Below are 16,325 nucleotides of genomic sequence, written 5' to 3' on the forward strand. Positions count from 1 at the left end.
ACACAAGCTTTATTATTCCCTTGATATTCATGCTAGTCCCTGTTGGTCCAGAAAGACCAAAAACCACTTTGTCAGCAAAGCAAGGTACTCTTATACTACACTAGTAATCACTCACCTAGCTACTATGGTCCCAAGTTTATTTATGTGAGGGATTTCTAATATCAATATACAAGTAGTTTTCAAATAACACATTGTACATTAGCTTGTTTTGTACAGGCAAATGAACCAGCTGTACAGTTAAAAGGTACTGCTGTACAAAAATAACTGCAACTGTATTAGTGGTGCTGGACAGAAAAAAACCCTATTGCTTTAAACAGTCTGTATTCTATCCAAGTTTACCCAATAAAAACATCTGCACATACAAGAAAAGATAATGACCCAGACTCCTGAAGAGGGTATGGAGGGAATCAATGGGGATAACAATTTTGATCTTATGGGATCAAAATTTCCTAAAAAACGTACACTTGAATAGTATGCAAAAGGGGCAAAACTAGTAGTTTAAACATGCAAACTAATGGCTTTCTCTATAGTTCATGAAACACCCAGGAGTAGACCTGTTGTATCACAAGCAACAGAAAGAACGAAGTCTGGCTCCAGGTTAGATTATCATGACAGTTCAAATTGCACTTGAATTACTCTCCAGCTTCTCCAAGGCTTTATGGTCCCAAAATGTCATGGAAGGCTCACTCTGAACAGTCCAGCCATAGCAAAGCTTTATTTCAGGCTTATGCCTTACTATGAGTATTGACTAATAAATGGCTTCTATGGTTTAAAGGAAGGAACAAATGTTGACTGAACTGCTTACATGATCACAGAAATACTCAATTCCTCAAGAATTCAATTATGTCTTACCAGGTAGTGGTCACTTCATAGACTTCCTTTTCTGCAGATGTACTAATAAGTCTCTCCCTTTCCTTCCTACCCTTTAGTTATCTTGAAAGCTTGTGTAATCTCTCTCTTTGTCAAACTGGGAGAAAATTAGTCAAGAAATTCATGAGGTCTGGAAAGGATGACAATGACAGGCAAATGTCTCAACTGCACAAGCTTCATTTTCTTTGGCAACAAAGCTTAAGAACACAGTGAAAAAGAACCCAGATTTTCTTAACTCAGATTCACTCAAATGATACTTCCTGGCTATAATTCTGGCTCTGAAATCATATCCAGGCATGGCCATTAAAAACTACAGCGATTAAAAACATTTTTATCTAATACAATAGAGCTACCTTACAGTTTTTGCCATGAAAGAGCAAGGAGGAACTATGGCTTTTGTAACTGCTGGTGGAAGATGGAACAATTTGTATGACACTCCTATACTGAAAAGAAATTATAAAAGTAAAAAAAAATACAGATAAGGATGATGGTAAAGCTTCTGTCTGGCAAAACACAAGATAGCATTCCCAGAAGTCCACTAGTACAGAGCAGGCAAGATATGAAATATCAAGTTTAGCAGCAAAGGGGAAATCATGAGATAAACACACCTACTAGACATTTTTCATGCCTATGTGCATGCTCGTATCTGTTAAGCATTCTGGCATTTAAGTGTGAGCGCACAGAGAAATAAAATGAGACTCAAACTTGACCTACTGCATTCTAATACTTGTGTATGGCACTTAACTACATCAGCCTTGCTTGCTGGGGAGCCCAGCAGTTAGTCAGATTAATCAACAGCAAAGGTTCACTACTTACAATTTCTAATTGCAACCACGAATGGAAGTGAGTTTGAATGTCAGCGAGTAAAAAAATAACAGATCTCCACTGGATCAGTTCAATCCCACAGCTGATCTTTGCAGCTAAAAGGAAGCAAAAAGGTTCATTGGAGATTCTAGTAGCAAAAAGGAGGCGGCTAGCCCTTCCCTCCTTCTTGCTCTGGCCATTTTTTCCAAACTCTTCCTTAAACTGGCTGTAAAATTTGTCAGGTTTGTGAGCTCTAATATAACTCCAGTAAGTAGGATACCTGAAAATCCTCAACTTTTTTTGTTGCTAAGTTATTTTTCCACTATTGTGAGCAGTTCACAAAGCAGCTAGATGCATGATGAGACGAAGAGTGTTTAGAAGTGAAGAGTAGTCAAGACCTCCATCTTTGGGCAACGAGATATTAGATCAGTTCCCTTTGTCCAATACTGGTCCTGAAGAGACATCAATGATAAAAGCTTCGTAGGCATCTCACCAAGTACAGAATTTCATCTCAAAAGAAAGGGAAGGGAACATGCAGGTACTTGCAGCTCTGCCCTCAGTCACACCAGTACTAGTGCAATAGAGCACTTGACTAATTACAAGGGACCATTTGCACAAGTTAACTTTTTGTAAGGTCACATGGATGGTTTATGAAAACAACATAGACTGTCTGGTAAACTGCATATTGACAAGAATATATAATATCAATCTAATGATACTATCATATAATTAAAGAGATACTTAACGATGAGCATCTAAAAAAATAATTCCTACCATATTTAGACATGCCTGTAAGTGTCTAATAATCACTTGAAACTAGAGGCCTTTATTATTTCGCTTTACTCCACAGCTCCCCTAACTTTATTACTTTATTTACTGTACTATGGGGTGTTGTTGTCATTGTCACTTTTTAAAAAACTATTTTTAAAGCATGTATCTTCATTTCTTCATTAAACATTTCAGAAAATATTCTAGGTATGCAACAGAAATCCAGCTGCATCTTCTTGCATTTTATAAATATTCCAGAAATGTCTGCCTCACTGGCTATAACATGACCTGTTGGATAAGCAAGTTTAACTCTTCAGTCTAGTCAGAGTTGTAACAGCTGCTAAAAAGAATTGCTACAGCTGCTCTGCAGGAATTTATTTGCTGACCACTTACTTATGCTGTTGTTGCACCTTTAAATAAAGCTAAGAATTAAGAACTACAGCAACAGGTAGAGAAGTCATGCAATATTTAATGCTGGATTAAAATGCACGTTAAATTCCCAGCTGAGGATAAGCTGGGGGAAGGGAAAGAGGGTGGCTTTTTTAGTAAGGAGGTTGCTTTTACAAAAATGGAAGGAAACAAAAAAATTAATTTTTCATACTGAAAAATTCAGCTTTTCTTATCACTGTATCACCCTTCCATGTAAAATGCAAGGCTTTAAATGAGAAATTCTCTATTTACATACCTACACATACAAAAATAAACAAGGCACTACCAAAATATTTAAAACATGATTACCAGTTTCTGAATAATGTATAAAGAGCACTGCCAAAAAACGATGTTTGGACTTAGACTTTTCTTTCTTTCTACATATTAAATGGGAACAGGATAAATCCCCAAAATATCAGATAGGCATTAAAATATTTATGCCACTTAACACACCTAAGTATTTTTTTTCTTCTGTAGTGAAATTCTGTCCACATACCATTTATTCAGCATTAAGAAAAAAAAAACCAAACCAAACCTGACAACACACTAACACTCTCCAGATTAGCTATATTGCCTACTGCCAAAATAAAAGGTTGAATAATGCAAAGTATTACAATTTGTACGTTTGAAACAATATGGATATCAAGGTCTATTTTGATATAAGACTATTTTTCTTACTAGCACTGTAAAATACACATAAATACATAAATCTAACAAATGGAACAACTGATTGTTACGATGGCATTCATCTGATAGCACCAAATTAAGCCATATAATCCTTTTCAGCTGGTAACAGCATACTGCAAAAGGGTGTGAGGCTATTTATAAAGCTCAAGATATGTAAAGTAAAGAATGCACAGACCACAGAAAAAAAGCAGGTAGTACGTCGAAGAGCTGGCACTCTTGATTGGTATGGTTGCCACCTTGATCTTTCACTTGTCTGTCCTTTTTTCCACCTTTTTTTTTTTTTAGAGGAAGGGGCAGCCTTGCCTGTACTTTTATTTCACAAACACTGGCTTTCTCTGATTTGTTCAAATTTCACTTATAATTTAAAACACTTGTAAGTATTTAATAGAATTTTCATTTTGTATATGGTCAACTAAGTCCAGCTTTGAGTTTACTGGCAGTCTGATATTCAGACTTCAAACCCTGCCAACAAAGAAAGGCAGTGCAGCAGCACCAAATTCTGCCTGGCACAGTGTAGAAAGAGTCAGAGTCTGTCAACAGCCCGTCCTCCAAAACAGATACATGTGCACACCTGTGTGCTGCACACTTGCTCTAGGGCATGGAATACTAGTGGTTTACATCAAAGCCAAACACTGTGTGGAAGGGTGAGTGCCTCCGCGTACCAATTGAAAGTGTCCTTGCTTGGATGAAGTCCAGCTTACAGTTGAGGGACAACACTATTACACTTGGCAAGAACAAGTGATCTATATTGAATGATTTTATGTCTGATTTCTTCCATTTGACCACGTCACTTCCAGTGTCTTAACTTCATTTTTACATATTTATTTTAAGTCAATTTTTTTGTGTGTGTTTTAGAAAATCTGACCAAGGGATCATACTGAAGGAATTATGACGTTGGCAAAACTATGTTTATTATTTGTTGTCTTTTAATTTTTTTAGTACCCTATACATTTGGGTAATCCTTAAGGGACACAGTAATTTGAGAAGAACAAAAGGTCTCCTCTTCTAAGCATTGACTGGATAAGAATGTGATTTGCATTTACAGGAAATGTTGCTAATACTTTAAGTAGTAATGACTTTTGATGATGAATAAGGTGGGATTTATCCCTGCTGGCAATCTGTGGTGGCAATAAGTACACTTTCCACTTCACCTGAGGTGCCAGGGATAGAACAAATGTGTTAAGATACTATAACCATTAACTGAGTAATATGTCATGACATAGCTGAAAAGCATAGCCACTGTCTTCCAAGACTGAATTATACTGAATTTTACTAAAATTCACAATTTGCTCCTTTCATACTATGCAATGTATGGTCAGATAATAAAGTCAGTAGAAAACATGAGCTTTTAGTAAGAAAAAAAATCAAAAGAAATAAGGTTTTTGAAGAAATAGTTAGTTTGGACCACCTTGACTTGGGATAGAAATCTCTGCACTTCCTTAGTATTTGTGTCCTTGTCAGATCCTCTCCCTCTTCCCAATTCTTGTTGTTACAAACTAAGGAAACAAAATTTAAAATTAGCAAGAGCAGAAGAAAGGAGAAATGACACAGAAGATATGCCCAACAGCAATGCTTTTCTCTTGTATTCCAGTAATTATTATCGAGATACCTATCTATGCACAAGAACTCATGACTTTAACCTTTAAAATTTCAACACCAATTAACCTTTAAAATTTCAACACCAATTAACTATATGTAACGTTATATCAGAAGTTGTACCATACACAGTCAATACACACAAAGTTTTTTTAACGTAAAGCCCATTTTACAGTAAGTTGGTGAATTCCTGAACTTGTTGGTCCAGGAGAGACTGGGGAGAACTCTCACAAATTTTGCATGAAGTTAGAGTTTAGACAGCATGTTCATTAACCATATTATTGAATAGAAGGGAGAAGATGCTTGCGACAAAACAAACCGTTCACAGAAACACTGGTTCCAGGTTTCACAGGGATTTTTCTAGTAGAAACTTCACCAATAAACAAAACTGTAAAACATTCACACGCAACCTAAACAAACCACAATGGCTGATCAATGAGTCTACACAAAATGCATATTATATCATTACTGCACAAGCACAGCTTCACACACAAATCAGATACCATATACTAGCAAAGAAGAACAACAGTTCATGTGTCAAAAATCATCCTTTGTCAATGGACATTAGATGTTGTCTGTTCAAACACTTATTTTAAGCATTCTGCCTGTTCAAAAATGATTAAACTAGCCTAAAAATTCACATTGTCTAGTTTTTCTCCTTATACTCAAGAGTTTGTAAAGGTATGTAAATGACTTCATTGTGCACAGTTTGCTGAATAGCAACATGTTCTGCAGACAATGAAAAGTCTCCTACAGAAATGAAGGACATACTGCTATTTTGCAGATTACAGTAAGAAATGCATCAGGAAAAAACGGTAGTCCCACAGCAGCTGTTAAACTTAGTTCTGGTCCTCAGGTCACCTTCTGTTCCTCCGGCCCCCTAAGCTAATTTCAGATCTCATAACTTTATAAGTATAAACTTCAGAAAATGAAAGAAATTTCCTAACCATAACGCATATTTCTTAAACATATACTTTAAATTCACAGTCAAAAGAATATTTAACAACAACCATTTGGGAAGGGTGGCGTCAACAAAACCGAAAACTAACTCACCAGCAAAAGTTTTCCTTTCTCCACACTTTGATTCCCCACTAGCATCAAGTTTTATAACTACTAATACCAACTTCAGATAAGCTCCAAAAAGAGAAGCAGCTTAAAACAGACTCTCAGAGCAACAGCATCCACTGATAAACGCTCAAGTAAATACAGCTGTATTACTACAGACTGGAGATATTCAGGCTAATGATCACATCAGGCAACAGCATGTCCCATACAGTCAAGAACAACACCAGGAAAAAAATTATATATTTAAGTAGGGCAGAGCTCCTAAATATATTTGTTAGACAAGCCATACATCCAACAGAGTAAGCATACTGAAGGGATTCTGAAGCACGTTTTCATGATTTCTACTTCATAATATTTTTGTCATATAATTGGTGAGTTGAAATAGCATCACTGCAATTTTTATTGCTTTTTCTTAAAAAAAAAAAACAGGCACGCTCATTTTGAGAACAAAGATGCAGAGCAAAAACCACGTAGGTGCCTAACCAACACTAATTTCAAAGCCTACAAAAAAGTATGTGACAACAAGACATGCTTCATGTAATTATCCTGAAGGCATCAATTTAATTTATTCTACACAAAGTAAACCGATATAGCAGTTTGAGTAACATGGGCAAGAACCTTTCCAATATTTACCTTTAGGGAGCAATGCATTAGCCAAGCAATGAAAGGACAATTCAAATATTTTAGTCGGTTTCTGGCCCCCCCCCGCCCAAGGTGGCTGGCATCTTTTCTGCTTTAGGGTACTGCCGTAAATTTATCTGTGAACAGCCAACCACTAGAGCTACAAAAGAATTACACATATGTTCAGGAGGAACTACTGGACGTTTCCGGTAAGAACCACCAGGAGATGGAAGGTGTACACTGAGATGTAGGCTTCACTGCAAAGAAGGTGCAATTATATATTGACAAATAGCTCTACAGAGAAAACTTGCACAATGCAAAGCTCTGTAGGTTTATTTTCCAGTGTGGCTAGTTGACGTAAATCCCTTGACTGGAGTTTAAATACTGACCTCAATTATTGGCATAGAAGTAGAAAATTGCTTATATCTTACTCAGCTAGGACTTCAGTCTAGTCAGCACTCTCTGTAACAAGAAGCTAAATCAGCATTACCTCTTTCCACCTTTAAAAAAAATAAAAAATGTATCTTTCTGCAGTGAAGGGAAAACAGAAAATTAATTAAAATCTACTTATTAAATAGAATTTTGTAGTCCAAACTATGACACAAAGTGTCAGAATCAATGTTTTCTGTTAAAGTACTTGTCTTCCTTCACAGACTCTCTATACACACTTTCTTCACAAATTATATATTATCACTGTCCTTTAATTCTGTTGTAATATTTGTAAAAATCATACTGAAAAGTGGTAAGACACCCTTCATAAAGGAAAAAAAAACACCAGAATTTATTATAGAATAAATTCTTGTAATTTGACTGCGACATTTTAACATAACAGTCAAATTTAATTACTAAATATTTCAAGAACTTTGCATGAGAAAGCTGAACTAGATAGCCAAGTTCTTAGATAAGCAACAAACTCTACGAGGAATAACCACATTACTCATATTGTAGAGCCCACATATCTACTAGCAAGCTTCAAGATCCACTTACAAAGTAGGGAAAATTAGCAGAGCAGCAATAATTTAATACCAGTTTTATCTGCAAGTGAAGATGTAGGAACAATTCTACTTAGAAATGACAAAAGTACAGCTAGACCCCTGCAAGCCTTTGGGCAGCAAATTAAACCATAACTTAACACAGCCAAGTAAAACCACAGCATTTAAGTAGTATTTTTCAAACAAAGCATTGATATTTACAGTAAAGCATGCTGCAAGTTAGTACTGATGGGCAAGAACCTTGCTATCTACAGAGAAATGGAAAATCTGCATTCCTTCCATGGATGCTCTAATATTTAACAAACTACATCTTAATGACAGTTGCGTAACCTTTCCAAATGATCCTGCATGCTTGGAATCATTAGCACTAAACTGTAGAGTATATAAATGAGAAATAAATCAAAGGTTAAAACTGTTGATTTATATTCATCTCCAAGTATGAATATTTCTGATGTGATTACCGTCCATTACAAAAATAAGGCTCTGTATTGGAAAAGTAAAAAGAAAATATATTCTGAAACAGCAAAACTTGCTTGAAAATAACTAAACTCATGGTAATGCAAAAGTAATTATGACTGGCAGTTCTAAATCACAGAATGAATCATAGATTGGTTGGAAGGTACATCTGGAGATCATCTAGTCCAATTCTCTGCTAAAGCAGATTCACCTGGAGCTGGTTACCCCTTATTCTGCCACTGGGCACCACTGAAAGGAGTCTGGCCCCAGCCTCTGGACACCTGCCCTTAAAGTACTTGTATGCATAGATAAGATCCCCTCTTCTACAATTATGTCTTCTTAAGGCTGAAAAGGCCCAGCTCCCTCAGCCTTTCCTCCTAAGAGAGATGCCCCAGTCTCTTCATCTAGTCCACTGGACCCACTCCAGGAGTTCCATGTCTCTCTTGTACTGAGAAGCCCAGCCCTGGACACAGCACTCCAGATGAGGCTTCATTAGGGCTGAGTAGAGAGACAGGATCACCTCCCGTGACCTGCTCACAATGCTCTTCCTAATGCACCCCAGGACACCACTGGCCTCTTGGTCAGCTTGCTGGCTCGTGGATAGTTTGTAGTCCACCAGGACCCCAGGTCCTTCTCCACAAAGCTTATTTCCAGCAGCCTGTACTGGTGCAGGGGTTCTTCTTCCCCAGGTGCAGGACCTTGCATTTGCCTTTGTTGAACTTTGTTAGATTCCTCTCTGCCCAACTCTCCAGCCTGTCCAGGTCCTTCTAAATGGCAGCACAGCCTGCTGCTGTATCAGCCACACCTTCCAGTTTGGTATCATCAGCAAACTTCCTGAGGGTGCACTCTCTCCCTTCATCCGGTCACTCATGAATAAGTTGAACAAGACTAAATAAATGTAAAGACCATTTACTGTTTATCCTCCATCATTTACTTAACTTAAATCATTGTACTCTAGTGCTGTAGTTCAGAATAACCAAGGGAGGAGAAAATTTGCCAGTTGCTAAGCTTTAAAAGAGAGTGATGTGAAAGAAGTTTCAATTAAAAAGAAGAATCCCAGGAAGAAGCAAAATGAAAAAAAAATTAAATTGCCACTGCTTTTTGGGGGGTTCCCCCCCCCTTTTTTTTTTAACAATCAGAACAATTCTTAAAATGTAGCCTTTCCGACACATCTTTAGGCAAATTTATTATTTAGCTTAAAATTCTTTTAGCATTAACTGTTAGGCAATTCTGGAGATAAAAGGCATGAAGAATCTACATACCTTACACGTGATCCCCACAAAAAATACAGATGAAAGTTTTGTAGTATGAAGTTTTTCTCTTTCTCCTGAGAAAGCACTCAGAGCAGAGAACTATACATTGCATTCTCAATCATACAAGCCAACTTTAATACTTATTCTTTTAAAGAAAATATTCCTGCATCATTTTCTATAGTGGAAACATTTCTTGACCAATAAACAGTCCTGAGACCTCCTGTTCCAGTTATATTTATTCCCTACACTTAAAAAACATGCTTCAGGCTTTTAGCTGCAGGACCAAGGAAAACCTTTGCAAAGGAACACTGCAAAAGTCTGCATGGGACTGCAGCAAAGCAATAGCAGCCCCCTCTGCTGCTCAGAGGAGAAAAAGATTAACACACACTTACAAACCACCCCCATCTACAGTATTGCAACCTTCTCTCAATTGCATGTACTGCCTGTACACAAAACAAAAATGTGCTTCCAAGGATCAGTAGTTCTGTAACCATGCTTAACTTTCCCCTATCCCTACAAAGCTTCTAGTCTATTAATAATGCTGACAATAACTGCAAACTTTTATAGGGGAGTCCCTTTTCACTTCACTCTGTACAAACTGCTGAGTGCAATCTTATGTTTCCTCAGTATAAAAAATTAATGCTATCCTTCCACACAAATACAAAAACCACTGAAAAATAAACCCTTTATACAACCAAGTGTCAATTCTCATGTGTAGGTACAAAGGACACAGACCAACCTTACAGAACAGAAAGCTCTCTGAAAAAGGCTTGCATCAGTCAAACAAATCAGTCAAACACTGAATCTCAATGCATGGAATAATGTGATATATAAATGGGTAAATATATTGCATAAACAAATTTTTACTATTGGCGCAGTTGCCACTAAGTTTTAATCTCAGTTCTGATATCATAGAATCCTTTAGGTTGGAAAAGACCTCTAACATCCGGTCCAGCCAGTAATCTAACACTACCAAGTCCAACACTAAACAATGCCCCTAAGTGGTACATCCAGGGATAGTAACTCAACCACTTTCTAGGGGAGTCAATTCCAGTGTTTGACAACCCTTTCCCTGAAGAAGTGTTTCCTAATATCCAATCTAAACCTCCCCTAGTGCAACTTGAGGCCATTTCCCCTCGTCCTGTCACTTGTTACCAAGGGGAAGAGACCAACCTGCACCAGACTACTGTCTCCATTCAGGAACTTGTAGAGAGCAATAGGGTCCTCTCCAAGCCTCCTTTTTCTTCAGGCTAAACAACCCCAGCTCCCTCAGCCACTCCTCATACGATTTGTGCTCCAGATCCTTCACCAGCTTTGTTGCCGTTCTCTGGACACACTCCAGCACCTCAATGTCCTTCTTGTAATGAGGGACCCAAAGCTGAGCACAGGATTTGAGGTGTGGCCTCACCAGTGCCGAGTACAGAGGGACAATCACTGCCCTGATCCTGCTGGCCACACTATTGCTGATACAGTCCAGGATGCCATTGGCCTTCTTGGCCACCTGGGCACATTGCTGGCTCATGTTCAGCTGCTGGCAAGCAGAACTTCCAGGTCCTTTTCCACTGAGAAGCTTTCCAGCCACTCTGCTCTCATCCTGTGGCACTGTATATGGTTGATGTGAGCCAAGAGCAAGATCCAGCACCTGGTCTTGTTGAACCTCATACAACTGGCCTCAGCCCATGGACCCAGCTTGTCCTGATCCCTCTATGGAGCCTTCCTGTCCTCCAACAGATCTACACTCCCACTCAGCTTGATGTCATCTGCAAACTGACTGAGGGTACACTCAATCCCTCATCCAGATTGTTGATCAAGATATAAAGATATCTACAATTCAAGATGGGTGTTCCCCAATCAGAGAGAGTGTTCAGAAACCAACAGGAATCATAACAGGAACAAAAAATGGAAAAAATATGCCCAATGGACACAGTGTCTGTATTATTTACATTTAAGAGACCTTTCAGGGAAGACATTGATTGTTTTATGTATGCAGGAAAAAAAAACACGTTTGTTAAACAGCTCTTCAATACAATATGAAAATAATAAAATTGTAATGGTCAAAAAATGTCAGACGACAGGAAGAAAGCAGAGCAGAGTAAAAGTGCAGAAGTTTAAACACCAATGATAACAAAAAACTATTAACTAGGCATGAGATACATTTTCCTTGCTGAACTGTTTCCTGTTTTCAAACAGTGACATTTTCTAAAAATATAAATCAATACAGAGCAGCCTAACATTTTATGCAGGAAATCATAACAGGTAACCACAAGGATCCTTCTGGATGCCTGGGTGTTGCTGGTGAATGCAATGAAGACTCTCGTGAACCACTGGCCTTCTCATTTCAAGTGCACTCGCCCTTGTCATAACATTTTCACAACATGATGGCAGCAATTATCTCAGTTATTTGCACAGAGAGGTATTATGAGGAAAACATTTTTATATCATTTTATATATACTATATAAACATTACAGAAAATGTATCTATAAAATGTGTTTTTATATAAATACATGGGGCTTATGCCTCTGATTAAGTTTATCAGGTAAAACACAGAGAGTTTGCTGCTGCCAAGTGGAAGCCCAGGTGACAGGCAGCAAACTCAAGCAGGGTACATTGTGGTGTTATGCAGGAAACGAACATTTCCTTCCTTAACCACACAGGATTCTGCAGGCCAATAAGCAAAAGAAAGTCAGATTAGAGAGAAACTTTACTCAGTAGTTTATGAGGAAAGGAGTAAAAAGTAGAAGGAAAAAGAACAAATATATCCAAAAGTTAAGATGAGCTGAGTAACGACACCTATGGCAGTAGCAGTTGCTATTTTGTTGAGTATCACTTGGTACCTCTTGGTATTGTGTAGTCATGAAAGTGTGCTCCTCATATATACAAGAAGACCAGACTGTGCTGCACTGGGAATGCCTGCTGAGGAGCCAGGTTTACATCTAACACACAAACATCAACTAGGGGATTCAGCCATCACTGCCCATAGTGGTGGCACAAAGCAAGTTTCATAGAGTATAGCACACAGCAAGGTAATTCAGACAGAGTTAGGAGACCATACTAGAATACATATGATAAGAAACATATCTGAAATGCTAAAAATAAGTCTACCAGGTTCGAATCTCTTAGGATGAGTCTAATCTTCAACAGGTAGAACCAGAAATCACTCATAAATACAGCTGATGAGTCTACTAACACTCCTTTTTCTTCTCAAAAGTAGCATATCAATTAGTTGTGCTTATTTTGACTCTGGTAATTGATTCATGCTTGCATAGATATATTTCCATAAAACTTCTTAACACAGAATGCGTTCCTGTGGTTAAATGTCAGTTTATTAATGAATTGGCAACATTAATGCCATTATCAGTTTTACTGTGTAATCATGACCTAGAGCAGTGCCAGCTCAAGCAGCTTTCTAACCTGTGCTGATCCTTCAGGTACAAAGTTAAAACTACCTAAAACAGAGCTGCACCATGAATCAAGAACAATTCCTAAATACGGTTTGCTACCTGGCTCCCCAACAATTCTTGCAGAAGCACAGCTTGGGGACAGAGCACAGAAAAAAATGACCAGCGCTGCATCAAAACAATACCCAGAGCAACTATCAGGCCACATAGAAATTGTGCATATCTTTCAGAGGGCTTCCTTCAGGCTAAACCAGCTTGTTTCAGTTTGTGTCAAATATGCATTAAAAAAAGAAAGAAAAAACTTGCATTCATCATTGAAGACAATAAAAAAAGCTTCAGAACTGACCACCACCGAAAATTATGCTCTGCTCTGTCTGTACATAATTTGAGTGCAGCTATTTACAAAGCACTTTGACAAGTTTCCAATTCAGAGACTTAAAAATATATTTTTGAGTGTAAGAATTTCCTACGTTAAATACTGTCAAAACTGGACATATGATACTCAATAAATCATGCTAAATCCAACAAAACCAATACAGTGAAATAAAAACAATAATTTCAGTTATAAAAAGCCAATCCAATGATATGAAATATGGCAGTATTTCACTCCAAATTAGAAAGCATATACTTCAGTACCTTGAAGAGTAGAATTATAGACATAAAATTATATAATTTACTAAAAACTCATGCAAAAACATTATGACTTTTCAAAACTCAAAGATGTTAGCTCTGATACTTTGAACATTCAAGTGAATTGCATACTAATGCTATTAACAAAAACATATTGCTGCAGATCCCAGAAGCAAATGTTTAACCTATTTACCTATTCAGGTGCCTCTTCAATTCTGATTATCCATCTCTGTATGTTTTTGCTCATACTCAACCTGTTAACCTACGTTAACTGACTTTTTTTATTATTTTGTTTTGTTTTACATCAGGTTTTAATTATTTTTTTAAGGAAAATTTAAAAATTTGAGGGGGTTTTGTTTTTTGAACGATGAGAGGAAGTTAGGTGTTCTATTACCAATGAATGATTAAACAAAAGAAATTAGTACATAGGCTTAGGAACAACATTCTTCCAGAAGCACACTGGCCTGCTCCTCTTTCTTATTAGTAAGTATCACTGCTTTCATTATTCTTTCAGTTTTTGCTGCTGCTGAGTTAATGGAAATCCTCCTTCCTGACGAATTTGGAAAATATAGCAAACTACTAACATACACTGCAGCCAATACACCAAAACCTTTTACTTTAATGTAAAACGTTAGATTATATAAGCAGAAATAAAGATATGAAAGTTAATTTCCAGATTCTTATTGCAAATCACAAGTTCTCAACCATCAGCACACAATTTACAAGGTCCTCACAAGCAGACATTATGTAACTTAATGACTGCCTAACACACTTTTTTTAACATGTATTTTGTCCACAAATTCACTAGAACCTGGATGGAAGCAAAAACTTTCTGTTTCACGGTTTTCCAACCTTCTTTTCCATTACAATGTTTTTATCTAAATGAACCAGATCTCCTCACAGAATGCCTCATATGTATGATTTCTTACCTTCCTTCTTGCCTGCTTGGAGAAGGAAAATATAAAAAATGCCAGGAGGGTCTTATGTAAAAATATTTATAAAGAAACACCTTAGTCTTCTGAACATAGCCATCAAGAGTTCTATTCCTTAAAATGCACAGGGGTATTTACTCACGTCAAATGCATGCAAATAATTTGATTACTAACAGTTAAAACAGCATAGTTTTTGTGGACTGCATAAATTCTTCATCATGATCTCTTTAGGAAGTAAAACCTTTGTTTCATTGTAAAACTTTAATTTATGTTAAATATGCAATTTTTTTTCCAAAATCTGAAGTTAATTAGGCTGAAGAACGCAAAAAAAAAAGTAGCTTCTCACCTTTGTCTTCATGTAGAATGGAGATGACTGGTGAATGGGCAAGTCCATGAGGCTATTGGAATTTGTGACACTGTTACTGTTAGCATGTTCATCTTCTCTACTGCTGTCATCAGACTGATCAAAATCATCACTCTCCTGATCCATTTCCTCCTCCTCTTCCACCTCCTCCTCTTGATCACCAGCATGTTCATCATCATCTTCCTCTTGATTACAAGTGGATTCTTCATCCACTGTAATAAGTCTATTATTATTTTCTTCTAACTGTTCCTGCTGAGACTCATGCCTGTCATCAAATCCAGGTTCTTCTCCTCCTATCTCTCCATTCCTCCCAATGTGCTGCTCCTCTTGTTGTCGTCTTTGCTGCTGCTCTTCCTCTTCTACGACTCGATTCATCTGCTCCTCATCTACTTGGCTTGAGGAAGCATTACCTCGAAGAGATCCACCAGTTCGTCGCCTCTTGCTGCCCACAGAGAGCAGTTCCTGATTCATTTCCAAAAGCCAGCTTGCTACTTCTTGGACCTTGGCTAGGCTATCTGAAGATGCAAATGCTTTCACATTCTAAGGAGATAAAGAAAAAGTGGAAAATTACAGAAGTTAGTTCTTTAATTAGATAAAGCAGTAAAAACCTATTTCATTGTATTATTCCTGACAACTTCAAATTCCAGGAAACAAGGAATAATTTCTACTTGACAAACAACTAGAAAAACCCAAACAAACTGCAGGCAACTTTCTAGCAAGAGAATTATTTCTTCTACAAACTGCAGGCAACTTTCTAGCAAGAGAATTATTTCTTCTATCAAACAGTCTAATGGTCTCTGTAAGCACCAGATTCTGCAAAATTCAGAGGAACTACTTGCCCTCCTAGAGAGTCCACGAGAACCATTAGCATTCATGTTAACAGAAGATTCAAGTATGTGAAATTACTGTCTAACTGGACACAGATAATTTCCAATGGCATTTATTTTCCTTCTCATTTGATTACAGACTTTATATATTACTCACAAGTGAACTGTTATTGGGCTTACACATTAAGAGCAGGCATATTTTCAGGTATAATTGAAAGTTTCATTTCTCGTCACTCTAATTTTCTTTCAGATAAACAAAAAAGAGAACACCAATTAAAGAATACAGCCTTATCACTGCCAATTCTTAAGCTGGCCACAGAGATGCCCAGTGGTCAGAAGCAGACTAACCAGCCCATGTGGCCCAGAAATGGCATACACCTCACCTGGAAAAAAAATCACTGTTAGCAGTAAAACTCTAAGAAGCTACAATAATTGTTAAATGAGACTCTGAGAAGTTACAAAGAGGCCAAATTTAGGTGCATATTACTAGAAACTGAAAAATACTAATGCAATTTCCAAATTATCCACATATTCAGCTACACATATTCATCCAAGCAATATATAAGAACAGAGGGATATAACACATACTAATTAGTTCTTAAATTTGATATTAGATTTCCAGCTATACATAT

The 16,325-nt window shown here is 37.3% G+C and overlaps 1 protein-coding gene across 1 annotated transcript in view; it reads right to left on the reverse strand.

Moving 5' to 3' along the window:
- Positions 1–16,325, reverse strand: part of FBXW7 (F-box and WD repeat domain containing 7) — a 168,217-nt gene that overhangs the window by 85,819 nt on the left and 66,073 nt on the right. Inside the window, exon 2 of the mRNA XM_017805941.1 lies at positions 14,849–15,406. Within this exon, the coding sequence (XP_017661430.1) occupies positions 14,849–15,337 (489 nt within the window). The 5' untranslated portion in view covers positions 15,338–15,406. The remainder of the gene's footprint in view (positions 1–14,848; positions 15,407–16,325) is intronic.

This window comes from Lepidothrix coronata, unplaced genomic scaffold (assembly GCF_001604755.1).
Source record: "Lepidothrix coronata isolate B3197 unplaced genomic scaffold, Lepidothrix_coronata-1.0 Scaffold13, whole genome shotgun sequence".
Classification (NCBI taxonomy): Eukaryota; Metazoa; Chordata; class Aves; order Passeriformes; family Pipridae; genus Lepidothrix; species Lepidothrix coronata.